Below are 19,245 nucleotides of genomic sequence, written 5' to 3'. Positions count from 1 at the left end.
AACCCGTGTCCCCTGCATCGGCAGGCGGACTCTCAACCACTGTGCCACCAGGGAAGCCCAAATATGTCATTTTTAACAAATATTTAGATTCTTAAATTAAAAAATAAAATGGCTGTATACTTCAGTATCATTATTTTAAAGGGGAATTAACTGCAGAAAAATACTTTGTTAAAAAGCATAGTGTAACTAAAAATAATTTCTTTAAGAAATAAAAATTTATATTTCTTATATTTAAACTACATGATAAATAATTGTAAGTAGGGCTTCCCCTACTTAAAATAAATTAAATATCTAGAAAGTAAGATTATTTAACTTCTCTTTTTCAAGATTACTTTTTAAAATAAGACACCAAAGCCCCTTTCTTTTACAAGCAGACAACAGAATTTCTTTAATTTTAACATAACAACCTATATTATTTATGTACTTTGGCTTAAAGCTGAAACAGTATCTACCTTACTAGCAGATAGTAATAAATCACATAGTAGATTTAAGAGATGAATTTGGGGGCCAACATATATCTTTATTTTGATTTTTCACTTTTGGCATAAAAGCATTCTGTTGCATTAAAAAAAATAAACATGCCATTCAAAATATTTTCTCATCATTCACTTTCCATAGTAAAAGCAGACCTGAAAGCCTGCCTCATGCTATGTCCAGCAGTGTAATTCATGAGCATTTATTACTTGTAAGGGAAATACAGTTGGAAAATGCTTTGACTGTAGCTGGAACTGGATCAGACATTTGGAAAGTAGCCCTTTTCTTCCTCAGCCTTTCTCAGGGAAGCTCTACTTCAATCGGAATAAATTTCCCATCAGGATCATGATTTTCTTGACCCTTTGTGTGTGTGTGTGTGTGTGTGTGTGTATACACAGAGACACACACAGCATACTTATCATGTCTTCCAGAGTTGGTTTTTATTTTCTGCTGGCAGTATCACTGTTTTTCTAGTCAGCCTACCGGGGACCTAAGTCATTGTTGAGTCTCCGCCTCTCTCAGTCTGCAAATCACTCATGATTGTTACTTCTGTCTTTGGAGACTTATGCCTTCTGAATTATACATGTATTATATACACACACGGACATACGTATGCACACAACATGCACACAGCTACATAGCAGGTGGTTGAATGACTTGTATGCTGAGCACACTCGGGTGTGGGTAGGAGGTCATTCGCTGGGACAGGATCATTGGAAGCCGCAGCCCAGAGAGAGGAGCAGAGCGGCTGCGTGTCGGGGAAGTCAGCAGAGGTGGGGGCAGGGGCTGTGCCCGGACCCGGAGTAGGAGTGAGGAGCTTGTACATGCTGTCTGGTGCAGATTACAAGGCCCTGGAAAGTTGGACAGAGCATTTCGACTTAAATACAGCAAGAAGAAGGTGCTGTTTCACTGGGTTTTTTTTTAAGCTTGGAAGAAAAATAAGAAGTTCACTTGTCTCACCTTATCCAATTTAAAGTCTACCTTAAATCTGCTTGGCTCATGTCCTTGCTTTTCAGAGAATAGAGGAAACGTTTTTATAAGAAGCTATTTCATAACAGTAAAAAAGTGTTATATCACTAGAGTTTCACTTTGCTATAAATTTTCTTCCTTAGTGGTAGTCAGTTTAAAGGGTAAAAACATATTGCTTTTGAGTCCCTATTTTACTGTTACATCAGGACATTTTTAAGACCTATTTTCATATACTATATTTGGGAGGCAAGAAAAAAAGTCACGTCAATTTAACTTTATGATTTTTTTTGTTTTGGAGTGTTTTTTTGTTTGTTTTTTTACAATTAGCAATTTTCACACTTTCTCCTTTCCTGATATTATTTTGTGTAATGTTGGCTGACTTTACCTGTTGTTAAAAGTAAATAAAAGAAAATTATCCATAATTGCTTTTATACTTTGTTGTTTACCATGACTTACGAACAACTGCTATCAGTAATTAGTGTTTGAACATTAGTTATCTTGTGTGATGCTACTCCAAGTACTCAGTGTTGGAGGGACTAGAGCAGGGAGAAATTGTATAATGATTTTTTGGTTCTATTTAATAAGCATTTATTGAGTATGCTGTGTGTAATGTGCCAAAGGACACACCAAGGTGAATCCATCTCTTTGTTTTTAAGTAACTATTCCAGAAAATACTTCTTGCCATGATTTTTCTCTCCCAAAGCCTTTTCTTCTGGCTCCTTTTTTTTTTCTGTTATCACTTATCTTATAGTGTCATATGTGTATATATCCATTTTATGATAGCTTATGGAGTTTTATTTTATTACTGCGTACCACAGGATGAGTTGCTCTCAGGCATCTTTTAATTGATAAATGCTGTTGAAAACAAGCAAACTAATTATTTCAACCAAGTGATCAGTTGCTGACAAAGAATTTTATCAGGTATGCTCTGCCAGATATTTTCTTTGTTCCCCCCGTTTTATTGAGATATAAGTGGCATAACATTGTACAAGTTTAAGGTGTACAACATAATAATTTGATATTTGTATATATTTTGAAATGATCACCACAGTAAGTGTAGTTAACATCTATCACCTTACATAATTACAATTTTTTTCCTTGTGATGAGAACTTTTAAGATCTACTCTCCTAGCAACTTTCAAGTATGTATATTTTAAACATTTAAAAATCATTACTAATATTAACTGCCCTATTTCAGCCCCTTACCATCTTTTGCTAGGACTTTTCAGTATTTTCTTTTTTAATTTTGGCCACACCGTGTGACTTGTGGGATCTTAGTTCCCTGACTAGTGATTGAACTCGCACCCTTGGCAGTGAAAGTGTGGAGTCCTAACCACTGGACCGTCAGGGAATTCCCGCAGTACTTTTGTGTGTGTGTGTGTGTGTGTGTGTGTGTGTACATCTTTTTTATTTTATTTTATTTATTTTTTTTATACAGCAGGTTATTAGTTATCCATTTTATACATAGTAGTGTATACATGTCAATCCCAATCTCCCAATTCATCCCCCTGACTTTCCCCCCTTGGTGTCCATACGTTTGTTCTCTACATCTGTGTCTCTATTTCTGCCCTGCAAACCGGTTCATCTGTACCTTTTTTTAGGTTCCACATATATGCGTTAATATATGATATTTGTTTTTCTCTTTCTGACTTACTTCACTCTGTATGACAGTCTCTAGATCCATCCACGTCTCTACAAATGACCCAATTTCATTCCTTCTTATGGCTGAGTAATATTCCATTGCAGATATGTGCCACATCTTTATCCATTCATCTGTCAATGGGCATTTAGGTTGCTTCGCAGTACTTTCTTAATTGGTATCCCTGCATCAACATAAATAGATGCTACAGTGATACATCTAAAACACAAAACTGGCATCTAAAAACCACTAGTAGTCACTGAAATGGGATCTGAGCTCCTTTACCTGTCATACAAGGCTGCACAGTGATTTGGCCCCAGTTTTCCAGTGCGGCAGCATCTCATGCCTCTCTCTGCTCCAAACTAATGTCCGTTTGACACCCACCAGCTTCTCATGATGTTCTGCAGGTAATGGTCTTCTTAACTTTATTCTGTTGTCCATTCTGGTTTTTTTCTGCCCATAGGTCCCTCCTATCTGATCTCCAACTCCTTCCTCCTTTGCCTGCCCAGCCCCTGCTCATTCTATCCCACTCACTGCAGGCTTTGTTTCTTACTGGACCGATTCCTCTCCCAGCTCTCCTCCTTGCCTCCCTGGTACCCTGTCATCTCTCTGACTATATTATTATTATCTGTATCTGAAGCTCAGCCCTGCCCTTGCTTAGTGACCTTTCTCAATTACTGAGAATCTGAAAGAATGTGAACAATTATCTGAGCAGCCAAGATAGATATTATGTAGAAAATATAGTGAAGATCTTATTAGCTCTTAGAAAAACCACCCTCTCAGAGGTATTAACTCTTACTTTAGATACTGTTGTAACTAGTTTAACTTGTTTTCCAGTGAATTATGGGTATGTAGCAAGATGGAAATGACAGGACAGGGGAAAAGGGTGACAGTGAGAAATGACTTCAAGAAGTCTGACAGCAATGAGGAGAAAGAAAATTATAAAAAGGATACATGGGGATTCTAAGATAAAACAAAACAGAGTAGTCTTTGGGGCCTTTTACAATAAAAGAAAAGCTGAAGCTATGAATTTTGTTTGTAGTTTGTTCATAGCTGTAACTATGAATTTTGAATTTGTTTGAATTTTGAATTATGAATTTTGTAGTTTGTTTATTTTTGAAGACAATATAAATCAGTTAAGAGAAGGTGTAGGAGTTTATACTATATTTTAGTAAATTCCTTTCCAAAATGGCAACCGTAAAAAAAAAATCAGGTTAAATGAATGAAATGTAGCTCTCTGGACCACTCAGCTACCCAGAATTACTCATTCTGCTTATAAATGGTTATTAAGTCAGTATAATTTTTAATTGGACTAAAATTACCTGAATAATTACAGAAATTTTACAAAGTTCACAACTTTGTCAATAGTTCCCTTACCTTGAGTGATATGGAACTACTTAATTAGATTTCAGTTGTGTCATGTCAGTGTGTAATATTTCCTCTTAGTGAAGTTGAATTGTTTCTCATTTGATTTTAACCACCGGGTTTATATCTGTTAAAAAGTAGAACGGTGGAACAACAAATGTCTCATCATTATTCACATTGTTCTTTGTACTTCTCAAACCACTTTTGTATTCTCCTAACTATCTCAATGAGTTGAGCAGATTATACAGTATGCCTTTTTAAAAAAAATTTAAATAAAAATACAAAGGCTAAGAAAATATTGTGGTGCCGACCAAGGTCATCAGCTAATGTAGGGTAGATCGAGGGACAGAGCACTAAGCTTCTATGTTGGTGACTCTCCTTAACCCCTGGTTTTTTGGCTGGCTTTCAACTCATCCCTTCATTTTTATCTCCTCTCTCTTTCTCTCTGCTCACTGGCCACTGACCTCTTAGCTCCTTTTTTTTTTTTTTTTTTTGCGGAACGCGGGCCTCTCACTGCTGTGGCCTCTCCCGTTGCAGAGCACAGGCTCCGGACGCGCAGGCTCAGCGGCCATGGCTCACGGGCCCAGCCGCTCCGCGGCATGTGGGATCTTCCCGGACCAGGGCACGAACCCGTGTCCCCTGCATCAGCAGGCAGACCCCCCCAACCACTGCGCCACCAGGGAAGCCCCCCTCCTAGCTCCTTCTTGACTTTCAGTGTCTAGAGCCTCTTAACCCTGCACAAATGTTTCTTGGCTTCTTCCTTGTTCACCCAACCTCCCTGCTGTTCTCAGTCCCAGATGTGAATTCCTTTGAAAACCGCACAGCTGCATAGTGAGAGTAGATGTGCAAGACAGCCCGAACACCTCTTGAGGTAGTCAGGGAATACACGTGCCTTCTCACATGTTCGTCACCTGCAGCTTAGGTTAAAAGTCAAAATTGCACAGGGGAGTTAGAGCCTTATGTCTGCGTCCCCCTCTCTACCACAGACATATTTTATGAGTTGAGGCTATGGTATCGATTACTAAATTAACACTTTAATAGGATATTTCACCTCTAACAGTGTTTAGAAAATTATACAAATGATTGTACATGTGGGTGTAGAAAAGCTATTTTCCTCTGCTCAGGTTTTAATTTTAAGACAAAAAAAGACTGCATTTTTTTTGTTCATAAATTTCCCCTTGAGTCTTCTTTAAAATTTATTCCAGTCAAGGCATTACTATTACTACAACTATTATTTTACTGCAGGCTGTCTGAACGTTATTTCTTTCTCAGCCTGGTGAAGTTACTTAATTTATGTTGTTTCATTTAAATGATAGAGGAAAAAAGAAAGCAGCTATTTCTTTAGTGTGTTCATAGTTGTATGTAGTGTCTATAGTTGTGTATGTGTGTTGTTTATTCATACACAGCTTTTTATGGTTGTATACGATTGTACCTGTGATTAATGGCTAATAATAAACCTTTCAGATAAAAAAGTATCTATGGATTAGTATTCTTCCTCTTTGGTCTTTGACAGCTGTGTGTGTATTTAGTAGTAGTTAATATTTTAACTCAGAATATACTGTTTTCTTTTAATTATTAAATGCTTCATAATATTTTAGAAAGCCAATTAGGAGTATTTTTCACCTATGTGAAATCTCATATATTTTATTATACAACAAAGAAGTAATAAAGACATTTTTCAGTCTACTATGTCAGTCCATTTTGGCATTTTGTGCCAGCAAACTTGTGCAAATAAAATTTCAGGATCATTAAATGAGTGAAAAGGTGAAATTATCATAGAGTTTAGAAATTACTTTTATATTGATTCTCAGTATAACATAAGGTTATATAAAAAAGATGGCAATAATTATTTCCTTGCATATCATAAAATGAGGCCAAATTACATATAACCTAAGTAATTAGGTAGTAAAACTCATGGATGTTTTTCCCCAGGGCATTTTTTGTTTTCCTAATAACCGCTTTATTAATTAGAACCCCATTCATTGTAAATGACAGACAGCCAGCTTCCGTAAGTGTAGGCACATGGGCGAATGTATTGGCCCCCATAACCAAATTATAGTGAGGTCAAGGACGCAGCTGGCCACAGGAATCTAAATGGCAGCCAGAGCCTTTCTCCATGTCCTCCTTTCTGCCTCTCTCCACAAGTTTTCATTTTCTTTGCTTTCCTATGACCTTATACCTCACAACCACATACCACGGAGGGAAAACCCTTCTTTAGATCCAGCACATTCCAGGAGAGAGCAACAACTCACTCAGCTTGAGTAACATGGAGCTCAGGGTCTTCTGGGATTGGCAGACCCCCTTTATAAGCATCATGTTAGATGGAGGAGGAATCAATGCCCAAAAAGGAAGGGAGAAGAGAGAAATGTTAGTCAACATAGATGTTCACAACACATCAACATTTATCAGGGTCCTACAGTGTTCCCGGCACTCTTTCCTGTAATTCTCATAACAACTCTTTGAGGTATGAGTACTGTTACCACCCATTTGACAGATGAGGAAACTGAGACTTTGATATGTTTAGATGCCTACTGTCACCCATGTGACAGAGCTGAAACACCAACTCAGGCTTGTCACAACCCTTGATGCCCTGAACCATCATAGCATACTATCTTAACTACCCCAATAATCAAAGCACTTCTAGATAATCAGTAAAAATAAGATTTTGCTTTCTATATTCTTCTACTTATAAAAATTTCATGTAATAATTAATATGCTTTTCCCTTCATTCTTACTTTTCCTTTTCTGAAATATTAGGCTGCTATTAGAATGACGTACCAGTTCACTGATTTCCTAGCACCGAGGGAGAAGGTGTTTAGGCAATAGACTTTTTCTTTTTAATTTTCATAAGAAAACTTGAAGGAATAATAATTGCTTTCAGGCCTATAGACCAAGGCAATAATTTAATTAGCTTCGTAAGTCCAAATTAGATTAGTAAAGTTATAATGCATGAAAAGACGCAGAAAAATATAATGTTACTTTCATTTCCAGTGTTAACTACAGAGATCCAGTGTGATCCTTCCCATTTTAAGGTTCCATAATGTATGAATGGATGTACTGAATCCAGTTTTCAACTTTCCTAAAATATAATGAGCCGGCTGAGTAAGCGTATTGATTGGACAAAAATTTCAAAAACTTGTTTGCATGCTAATGAATACCATCATAGTGCAATTCAATTTAAATAAATCAACGTTCTTGATGAAGAATTATATGATAACAAAGGATAGTTTGATGGACACAGCATTTTAAATTAATTGTTTACCATCTGTTATGGTCTCTAATCACCATTACAGCCATCCATAAATCACATGTGCCTCGTAAAAAGAGATGGCAATAATTTACATGTATGTATTTTATTGAAATCAACATCTGGAGTGTCACTCTGATTTAAACATAAAGCATAGGAGGAGACTAAACGCTTTCAATGTGGTGTGTTCCTCTTTTCCTGTGGTTGCTGTTCCTCTTGAGAGCTGGAGTCTTCACGAGTAAATTGGAGGGTTTGCTATCTTTTACAAAGTATAATCCTAGCCAAGGCATGAATTTTCCACTTTAAACTTCTCACTTATTTTGGCAGTACATAAACTTAAAACATGCTTAACTTCTTTCGTAAGAATGGCTAAGCTTGAATAGAAAGCCCAGGACTTCTTTTGTACGTTGATGGATCATTAGCGGCTATGTTCCTCAGGGAAGCAGCCTGGGGAGAGATGGGCAGTGGTGTGGCCAGAAATGTGAGCCTTTTTTTTTTTTTTTCGGGTACTCGGGCCTCTCACTGTTGCGGCCTCCCCCGTTGCGGAGCGCAGGCTCCGGACGCGCAGGCTCAGCGGCCATGGCTCACGGGCCCAGCCGCTCCGCGGCATGTGGGATCTTCCCGGACCGGGGCACGAACCCGTGTCCCCTGCATCGGCAGGCGGACTCTCAACCAACTGCGCCACCAGGGAAGCCCATGTGAGACTTTTAATTGAAGAGCCCTGTCCTTTGATCTTAAAGGTGAATTTTTTTTAAATCAAAACAAAGATATTGAACATAGATCTATTTATTCATTTGACCAGTACTTATTGAATGCCTACCATGCGCCAGGTAGTATTCTAGATATGGGGAGACAGCAGTGAACAAAACATACCCTTGCCCACCTGGCACTTACATTCCCAACTTCTATTCTCCCCTCTCAGAACCACCAGTGACCTGTCTGCTGCTGTCCAGCACCCAAAACTGACTTGAATAAATTATAAAACTGCCATTAGTGTGAGGAAATTCAGGGAATATTCTATTACAGAAAATGGATCTCATGTGGCTTAGCTAGTTCTGTTCCATGGCCTTTCTGCTGTTCCTACCTTTTTCCTTGGAGGTTAACCTTCTTAATGGTCTGTTCATGCTTCATCCTTAGCTGAATGCCGGGTTTATTTACTTTGGCCCACTTTATAGGAAGAGTAAAACATTAAAGTATTCAGACTCTAGCTCAACCTTGATTGACTTCTGGTCAGAAGTGCTGGTTATCTCTCTTCATGGTGCGGTCTATATTCCTTTCTCTCCATCCGTCCCACCTCCACCCATAACCCCCATTAATACCTTATATTTTGGTATTTGTGGAAGATGTTCCCTAAATCTCTTTACTTTGGAGTTCTTGCTTTTCCCTAAATGTATCTGTCCACGATCTTTTTTTTTTCCCTTAAGGGTTTGACAAGTTCGTTGGCAGCATGGATGGATCCTCATCATCTTTATCATATTCCTACTGAAAGATTTAGGCTACACATTATCAGGTTAATCTACTTTGGGTAGCCTCTTACTATTGTCATCTTTATAATTTATTAGATGAAAACAATTAGAAATATTGTAGTAATCAGCTGATGGCACTTGATGGTGTACTTTTAATCTGATTCCTAATGAATTGTCACCAGTTATCATACAGTATAGGAAGTGGGCAGGGTCCTCTTCAACACTGATCATTTCAGACAGATTAAGTTGATCTTAATCATGTAATCAGAAAATTTGAGGAGAATATGTTTTGCATTGTCTGAATCAGGAGCATCTTGTCATGAAGAAGAGAGAGAAAAATGGAGTGGAGAGATGGAGAGAGTAAGTCAGGTCTAGTCTCTAGGTCTACAGGAATGCTTTGTTTTTTTCCTGTGAATTCTTGTTGGCTAATCAACTTGGTTTGCTTATGTGAAAATCTCTAGAGATATCTAAACCTTCCAGACTTAGTAACAAAATCATTTTAAAAATGAAAGAAATTAACCTCTATTGAAGCTTTTCTGTGTGCCAGGCATGTATCGTAGCTTTATACATATTAACTGAAGTTCAAGGAGATAAGCAATATATCTATGATTATATAATTAGTTAGTATTGGAATTGGCCTATGAACAAACCTTTCCTTGAACCAAATTGTCCATGGGGTGAAAATGCTACTCTGGAGAATTTTTTCCTATACTTGTTTGTCTTAATATCTCCTCTTCCTCTCTTGGTGAAATACAATAAGATTATAGATACATGTAAAAAATAAGCAAACAGTACAAATAAGATGGAATTACCATACTTGAAATGACTTTGTAAGGTTTATCCTTTTCTTTCACAGTAAAAAAAAAGTGGGTTTTTTTGTTTGTTTGTTTTTAATAAATGCTGTCATGGGCTTGGGAAGGAGGAAGAAAAAATAAGTGGGAAGGTTTCCACTTAAAATTATGAAGTTGAATATTCTCAATGAAGAGTAAAGCTGGAAATTCCATTCAGAAAATTGAAAATTTCAATTCAGTAATTATATATATTGAGGACATACTAGTCTCTAGACTGAGTACTGCAAAACCAAGATGAAAAGAACAAACATACATGACATAAGGCTTTAGACTCTAAGAAGTCAGTATGGAGATTATGTGTCTATTCTGTAATTGAGAAAGGAAATATGATAAATATGGAAAATATTTAAAGTAACTGGGCTGATTCTAATCGATTTGTACATTATTTCATAGGAGGAACATATACTTTAATGTTTTTAAATGTAAAAAAAAAATTATAGGCACACAAAAGGAGGGTTTTTTTTTTTTCCTCTACTGTAAGATTTCTTGGAGACATACAGCAGCTTTGCCTTTCTCATATAATTGTATTTCAGAGGTAAAAGAGGCCCTTAGTGTAAAATGTTTCCCCGGATGAGAAAATAGGGTTCCCACTTGATAAAGCTGGGATGAGCAGGTCATCTAGCTCACTTAGGAGCCAAGGGCAGGATGGGAGCAGTGCTGATTGCAAGGCTTAGTCTGCTTCTGGTCCAGGTTCGTGTTCCACCTGTATTCCAGTGAAGCATGTGAGTCTTTCTCCCCAGGGTAGAGAGAGTGGTGTAAATGCCATGCAATTAATTTGCATATTTGAGGAATAAAAACCACTGGACGAGAAAGAAAACTTCAGGATTGGTCATTCCTTTTTCCTCTCTCTTCTTCCTTCTTCCTAAAGATAATTATCTACTCTTACTTAAATGTTTTGTAACACAATAAAAAAATTGCTATTTTAATTATATAAACATAAAGTAAATATGTTAATATTTATAATACATCATTTCACATTATACTATATATATTATGTAATATAAATATAAAAATTAAATACAATTCCATCCTCAGATTTTGTCCAGATAAATGAGAAGGTGTGAAGGGAGAAGAATGGGAGAATGAAGAGTGAAACAAAGTACTCTCTCTCAAAAACATACACACACACACACACACACACACACACACCCAGGGGGTAAGAAAGTGACCTAGGAAAAGTGCTTCTGGTCTGTGAACTGTCACTAAATTTACTTGGTTTTATCCTGCTGTTTCCTCCTCTCTTGATTAGCCTCTGTTACTGCCTTTTCAAATGCAAATTAGATTACCCTCTTATCACGGAGCTTCATTTGCTCTCCCACCTTCACTAGTTAGTGCCCTGCTCTGCATGGGAATGACAGAGCAGCTCACTGGATTGGAAACACTCTGTCCAGCTTCAACAGCAGTGACCAGAGAAATCAATTTATAAGCCAGTAGGCTGGCGGTGTTCTGTTCTGGCAACACGTTACAGTCACCTGGGGAGCTTTTTAAAATTTATCCATGCCGCCCTTCACCCTTGACCAACTAAACCAGAATCTTTTAATACTTCGTCCTTGGGGATCGGCTGGCTTTTAAAAACAAACAAGCAAGCAAATAGACAAACTGTCAAGGTGGTTTCTAGTATGTCACCAGAATTCAGAACCACTGTTCCAGAAGATTCTCCACTCTTGCATGAGGGTCTTGAAATTTACTGCAAAGTATCCATTCAGAAAATTTGAAGCAAACTTTGTCCTTTGATTTTGAAGTAACACGAGGATTTTTTTTTTTTAATGTTGGGATATCCCTTTATTATTTTCATCTTTCATGCTCTCTTGCTGTTTTAATTTGTTTTTTCTATTTTCTTACCCCAAACTGTCATAACTTGGGATTTCACATGTTGCTTCTTATTACCTGTTTCACAAACATCCTGGAAAGTTTTTGTTTGGCTTTTTACTTCGCTCTGTTCTTGGTTTAAAGTATGCATTAAACTGAGATTGCTGCTGCAACAGGAAGCACTTTTATTCTGACTCAGTGATTAGTTAATATGCTTCCTTTCTGGCAAACAGATGGTGAATTGAATGTAGAACTTTTCTTCTAAGTAGCTGCTTGAGTGGGGATTATATTATAAATAGTACAAAAGGACTGCTCAATCAAAAGATTTTACATTAAGTGAAGACAAAAAGTCACTGCCAGTGTTGGGTATTTTGTCACAGGACAAAGAAGCCGTATGTCTCCCTGCCAGGTTATTCAGTGACTGACTTAGAAACAGTTTTTACTTTATCCAGAGGAAAATCATCATAATTAAGTTGTCTCTTCTGAAATTGGCACTGTAGTTTTTTTTTTTTTTTACAAAAGTCAGTAAAACATGAGTGCTTAAAGTATATCTTTGAAAAAGCCGAAGTGACTTATTAACAAACACAGGTGTTACCATCATAAAAATTATCAACTCCCTTTCTCATCAGATTAAGGATGATTTTTTTCACCTTACACAGAGCATGGTATATGTATATAAAATATGGATCGTATTAATATTACATATTTTTCATTTTATAAAAAAATCTTGAAGGCTTAAGGATTTAAATAAAGTTGCCCTCTTAATGATGTACCTTTCCTTACAAAGCTTTTTCTAAGTTTCCTAAACTTGAAATCCTGACGTATTATAAGTTTTAGGGCTTTTTTCCAGGATTCTCGACTCCCTCCCATCACCGTTGTACTGGACTGTATCTGAGCCTAAACATTCCTTGAAGCTGGGTCTCTAACTCACTTATTTTCCTTATTTATCTTTTACTGGTATGCTCAGTGTATCTACTTATCATAACATTGTCTCTTCTTGTAATCAATTCAGCTGACAGGGGATTGGTCATGTTTCTTTGTAGCCTCACAGCCTTTCAGCAGCACACTCAGAGTTCTGTGGTTCCTAAACTCTTCATCATCCATGTAGTTCCCAGAGATTTATTATAGCTGCTTTCATCTAAATATTGAGGTCTCGAAATTTCTGGAAACTTAGATAAAAATAAATGTCCTGTCCCTTTGACTTTTAAATAATATTTAAATAAAGACAGGCAGACAAATTTATGTTGCGTAGGAAAGTTACAGTTTAGGAGAGCTTGCTTCGGTTCATCTTACCATGAATTTCATCTTACCAGAAGTCTGATGAACTTCAGTGCATTTTATGAATGGTTTGGAATGTTTTGAGGGGAAGTGGATGTTGCTAATGTGATTGATACTAAAAGATGGGATGTTATCTCAAAGAAGAATATGCACTTCTGTCTTAAATTAATGTACAGTTTACCTTGATTGTATGTTTCTGACTTGCCTTTCTGTTGTCCAGGGGACACGTAGGACAACCATCAAACCACCTAGAGAGGAAAGGAGGCATCCTGGGGTGTTGAGGGTAGTGAGGCCCAGGAGTGTTTAGCTGGGGATCTATTTAACCTGTTCTGAGAGTGTCTGCTCTATGACCATCAAGTTCCCCTGCCCTTGTCTTGCCAGCTTCTCATCACTATATTTCTGACCCTTGGCTTTCAACTTGACTTTGACTTCTTTCCCTTTGCTTGTCTTCTAGACTCTTACTCTTTCTTCCTGCCCCTGTCCTGTGGCAGCATCTTACATTATGCCTGCCCTTTCCTGTCTGAAAAGTCTACTTTATTTCAGACATTCTGGAAGCCCTCTTGCTCTATTAAATATTTAGGGTGGTCCTTGAAACCTTGCTGTCTTCTTGTTGAAATGTTTGTGGACGTGCTACACTTCTGGGCTGCAAAGAATGTCTTGTATTAAAGATTCAGCAATGATGAAGTATCTAAGATATGTTATTTGTCTTCAGTTGTATTTTTTTGTAACACGATAAATTAATCTTACTTTTTCAGAGTTTTTCCTTATGACTTAAAACTATTTCTCTCCCAATTATCATTCCCATTTCTCTGAGGACAAAGAAAACCTAATGAAAAGCTGTCTTTGGATTTTATGTAATTAATTTATGTTAAAGAAAAATTGTTTTATTTCTTGAGTTATCTTGTTACATTTCAAGGTTTGCAAATACATTAAAATTCAGAAGTCACCAAAACCACTGGGCTACTTTTACTCTGAGTAGCTCTTTTCTTCTTTGGAGAAGTAGTAGGGATTAGTGGAGGAAGTATGGAAACAGATTTTCTTACCCTGGCTAGCGTACACTGGTAGCAACCCTTCAAAAGGTGATTCACACTTGGCTCTAAGAATGTAGAGTTGATCAAGCGTCCAAATATTCTTTCTTTTTTTTTTAATCACAGAATTGACTCCTGAGGAGAGAGCCCAAAAGATTGCCAAAGCCATGCGTAAGCAGTCTTCTGAAGTCAAAGAGAAGTGGGAAAGTCTAAATGCTGTTACTAGCAATTGGCAAAAGCAAGTGGACAAGGCGTTGGAGAAGCTCAGAGACCTGCAGGGAGCGATGGATGACCTGGATGCTGACCTGAAGGAGGCGGAGGCCGTGCGGAATGGCTGGAAGCCTGTGGGAGACTTGCTCATCGACTCGCTGCAAGACCACATTGAGAAAACCATGGTCAGCATCCCTGCCTCAGATAAAGGATTTAAGAAATCCTTTATTGTTAAATATAACACAAATAAGGAGAGCCACATATATAAACTGTTATGAGGGATTGTTATAATGCCAACACTGTTACGACCTCCACCAAAATCAGAATATAGAACTTTTCCAGACATAATAGATGTTTTCCATATGACCCTCACCATCAGAACCCCCCTCCCCGCCAAAATAATGACTGAGGTGACTTTTACAATAATTTACTTTTACTTTTCTTTACACGTTTTCACCCAGCTGTGCATCCCTAAACAATATAGGTTAGTTTTACCTGTTTTAGTTGAGTATTTTTTTTTTTTTTAATAATACAGCAGAGGACCTTTAATTATATTACTGAGGTTGGGTCTTTCTTTTTGGCTGCGTTGGGTCTTTGTTGCTGCTCGCGGGCTTTCTCTAGTTGTGGCGAGGTGGGGGCTACTCTTCCTTGTGGTGCACGGGCTTCTCGTTGCAATGGCTTCTCTTGTTGCGGAGCATGGGCTCTGGGCGCGTGGGCTTCAGTAGTTGTGGCACACGGGCTTAGTAGTTGTAGCTCGCGGGCTCTAGAACGCAGGCCCAGTAGTTGTTGCACAGGGGCTTAGTTGCTTCGCGGCATGTGGGATCTTCTGGGCCAGGGCTTGAACCCGTGTCCCCTGCATTGGCAGGCAGATTCTTAACCACTGCGCCACCAGGGAAGTCCCTGTAAGAATATTTTAAAGTCCCTTTTAATCTCCAGATTTCTCATTTATCTTTTGCTTGTTTTCTTTGCAATGTATTTGTTGAAGAAACTGAATTGTTTCTTTGACAGTGTTTCTCACAGCCTGGATCTTACAGAATGGCATCCACATGGTGTAGTCTGGCAGGTTCCTTTTTAAATCGGTGGTTGGATTTAGAAGTTTAATCAAAAGTATACTGTTTTCCTGGGAGTTCTTATCTGCTAATTATATCTTATTGCCTGAGTATGTAATGAAGAATTAGTTTAGCTATAAATTCTGTTTGTAATCAGGTATTGCCCAAAGTTAAGGATGTTAGACCTCTGGTCTAGATTCCCTTTGGCTCCCGTATTGTAGAACATATCCAGAAAAGCAGTTAATGGAATTTAGGCAATAAAAGACACAAATAACAGATTTAGAGTGTATTAGGTTTTTAGTAGCATAGTAAACTATATACTAGGTAGTCATGAATCAAATCAAAGGATAAACAGATGAAAAATCAGACTGACAATATCATGAATGGAATTTTTATTGCAAAAGATATACATCTTATGTGCACAGATATTGGATAATACTATCCCTTTGTTTCGCATGTTGGCTGAATAGGAAAGAGAAGAAAGGTCTAGGAAATTAACTGAATCCTACTCAGGCAAATTACATGAGTAAATAAATATATATGTAGACATAGGAATAATAATAATAGATAGCATTTACTGATGCTTACTATGTGCCAGGAACTGTTCTTAGCCAGTTTACATTGGTATCTCTTTTAATTCTCCCAGCAACCCAACAAGATAAGTATTATTATTATTATTATTATTATTATTATTATTTTGATAAGTATTATTATTATGTCCGTTTTACAAATGATGACATTGCCGATATTGCTCAAGCCCACACAGCTAGGAAGTGGTGGAGTTTTCATGATTTCTTTCTTGCTCTTCTCTTTCATTGTAGAGACCTCATTCATAATAATGTAATTAAGCTTAACTTTGATCAACTACTTGAATTTGAATCTTTAAAAGCTACGTATTAAATTTTCAACCAAAACTTTTTATTACTGAAAGAGTATTGGGATGCCATCTTTCATTGTAAATATACATGTTTCCAGTGACCCTGTGAATTAAGTAGGCTTCTTCCTGTGACTGTAGTATCCAAAACACTTTTCCATAATTGAATCTGAGTTAAAATAAACTAAAAATAAAACCTTTTAGGATAGGTTCTTTGGAAGTTGCACACTTCTTGTATTTTAAAAGGTGATTTTTAAACACTGAAAATCTTTAAGCCAGTCGTTTACAAAGAGCATGTTCTATTGGTTTGCAAAAATGCCTCTTGGTTGGAGCAAGAATTTACCCATTTGAATTTGAAAGCATCAGTTTTTAATACAGGATGACCAGTGTTGAGGGAAAAATGAAGTTATATCTGGACTAAAAATTTGGGAGTTGTTAATCCCATTTGATTGAAGAAATTACCCATCTCTGCATCCAAATCCTTCTGTTTAAATTTCTGCTTATGTGGGAAAGCTTGGAAAAATACAGCTAGTATTTAAGACAAAGTAATAAACTGTGGATTAAGATATTTTAACGTCCTATTAGGAAAAAAGAAAATAAAACGCAAGTCTCTTTAAACCAAGTAAAATTGACACAAAGTCCGGGGTGTTTTACATGTGCTCTAAAGTATACCCCAATCCCAGTGAAGCTATAGGCAGGTAAAAATAAGTTCTGATTATTGCCAAATATTATTAAATATGCCAAAGCAACTGGAAAACAAAATCTTTTAGGGTAATCGAATAATTTTAACTTCCTAAAATTATCCTTAATCATTCTTATTTGCAGAATTCACACCTCTGACAGGAGAAGGGCTGGGGTTCACATCTGCCAACGGGCTGCCAGTTAGCACCTTTAACACTAACAGATGCTTCTGCTTTTATAGCAAAGAAAACCACATCGATTTTTATTCTCTTATAGGAAAGTATAGCCAAAACATGATAAATTGGTTCTTTATACCAGAACATACAACAGATCTGAAACCATTTAAAAATTTGCTTTATTTTAGAAAGCCCCTTAATTTGGAGCTCTTAGAAACCAAAAGATAAACTTTCCTAATAGAAAGATTCCTTGTTACCATAAAACACTGGACCACAAAAACAAAATTAAACCTAAAATGCATTGTTTGTCTAAGGACTTTTATTTTATTTTATTATTTATTTATTTAATTTATAGATTTTATTTTTGCCCGCGTTGGGTCTTCGTTGCTGCGCACGGGCTTTTCTCTGGTTGCAATGAGCGAGGGCTACTCTTCGTTGCCGTGCGTGGGCTTCTCATTGCAGTGGCTTCTCTTGTTGCGGAGCACGGGCTCTGGGCGTGCGGGCTTCAGTAGTTGTGGCTCGCGGGCTCTAGAGCGCAGGCTCAGTAGTTGTGGCACACGGGCTTAGTTGCTCCGCGGCATGTGGGATCTTCCCGGACCAGGGCTCTATCCCGTGTCCCCTGCATTGGCAGGCAGATTCTTAACCACTGAACCACCAGGGAAGCCCTGTCTAAGGACTTTTAATGGTTTTACCTGTGGCTTGTAAGAGAAAAAGCATTATTTTTATAGAGGGAAAAAAAAGTTTCTTCTATAAGATTTAAAAAAAATCTGTCTTGAAGTTATAATTTTTAAAAAACTGTCACCATCTTTTGAAATAAAACTGGTTATTATTTAAAATTATATAAATCTGAGAATACTTTCTAGCATTTCATTTTTAATCGTTAATACCTTCAAAATACGAAGATATTGATTTTAAAAGCTGATTATTAGTGTATGGTGTAAAGTCATAACTGAAGAAACCTTGAAAGATTTGAGTTCTGTAATTGTTCTCGAACTGAATTTGAGGGCATTCAGGTCTTTTCAAAGTCCAGACTGAAAAATTCTCTTTTCCCACCCCTCTCTCTGTCCCATGCTTCTATATTAATTATGAATTCTTTAGACCTATAATGTCTCTGTTATCATATATCTGCTTTTCTCATTGAACTGTATTTGTGAATCTGTTTATTTGTACACATTCTGTCATCCATGAAAGACCAGCATCTGCAGTCATGAAGAAAAACTATCACAGCTCTGAACTCCTTCCATGCTGCAGCAATTTTCACAACTTCATGGGCTTCCCTTCTTCTACCTGATTCTTAATTTTTTTTTCTTTATGCTATATTACAGAGTAATTTACCTAACCCCACAACCTCAGGCATCATTTATTTACAGCTGAATCCCAAATGTCCTTCTCCAGGCCTGACTTTGAAATGCTGGTGTCTTCAGGGTTCTAGTGATGTTTCTTTCTGTACATTGACTTCCATGCTCACTCGCTGTTTTGGGTGTCATTTACACAGTTACCCCCAAAGTCCGTATCTTTCACTCTGTCTCTGGGCTCCAGATCTGTTCTTCTGACTCTCCAGCTTGACCTTCCTCGTGGTTTTTGGACATATTCAAGAATTTTGAAATGCTGAAACATATTCTCAGATTTACCTAAAATTAATTTTCTTTTTAAAAATAAGGTCATCTTCTTAATATTATTTTGATGTTTACCAACCATAATGATTATTTCTAGCCTTTACATGTTATAAAAGGAGGAACTGGGAAGTGGTTAGAGAGGTTTTCTTTTTATAAGCATAAGGAGGAAGTCAAATTAATATTGTAGTGTTTTAATAAAACTTTATAGCCTTCAGAGCACTTTGATACCTATTATTCATTAGCTAAACTTGGAGTGATGAAAGAGGAGAAGAAAGGGAGCTCATAGACATAGGCCTAGTCTCTTAAGGGGTGGAGATTATAGAAATGATGAAATTTGAGAGCTGATGCTAATAGTATGTTGATAACACCTAATACCTGTAAGTTTGGTACATGATTAATTTTTGACACACCAAAGAGTTAAATCTATGCTGTTCTCTTTTAATATCCCAGTTCTGTTCCCAATTCCATATTGGCTTAATCTTGCCTCAAGTACCATTTTTTGAGCCTTCATCA

General features: G+C 37.2%; 1 protein-coding gene across 10 annotated transcripts in view; it reads left to right on the top strand.

Annotated features, from left to right (window-relative positions):
• Positions 1-19,245, top strand: part of UTRN (utrophin) — a 517,905-nt gene that overhangs the window by 398,705 nt on the left and 99,955 nt on the right. For all 10 annotated transcript variants that reach the window (XM_055087454.1, XM_024122697.3, XM_024122701.3 and 7 more), the window contains one exon: positions 14,253-14,521. In XM_055087454.1, the coding sequence (XP_054943429.1) occupies positions 14,253-14,521 (269 nt within the window). The remainder of the gene's footprint in view (positions 1-14,252; positions 14,522-19,245) is intronic.

The sequence above is a fragment of the Physeter macrocephalus genome, chromosome 10 (genome assembly GCF_002837175.3).
Source record: "Physeter macrocephalus isolate SW-GA chromosome 10, ASM283717v5, whole genome shotgun sequence".
In the NCBI taxonomy this organism is placed as follows: Eukaryota; Metazoa; Chordata; class Mammalia; order Artiodactyla; family Physeteridae; genus Physeter; species Physeter macrocephalus.
This window is presented reverse-complemented; position numbering and strand designations above follow the sequence as displayed.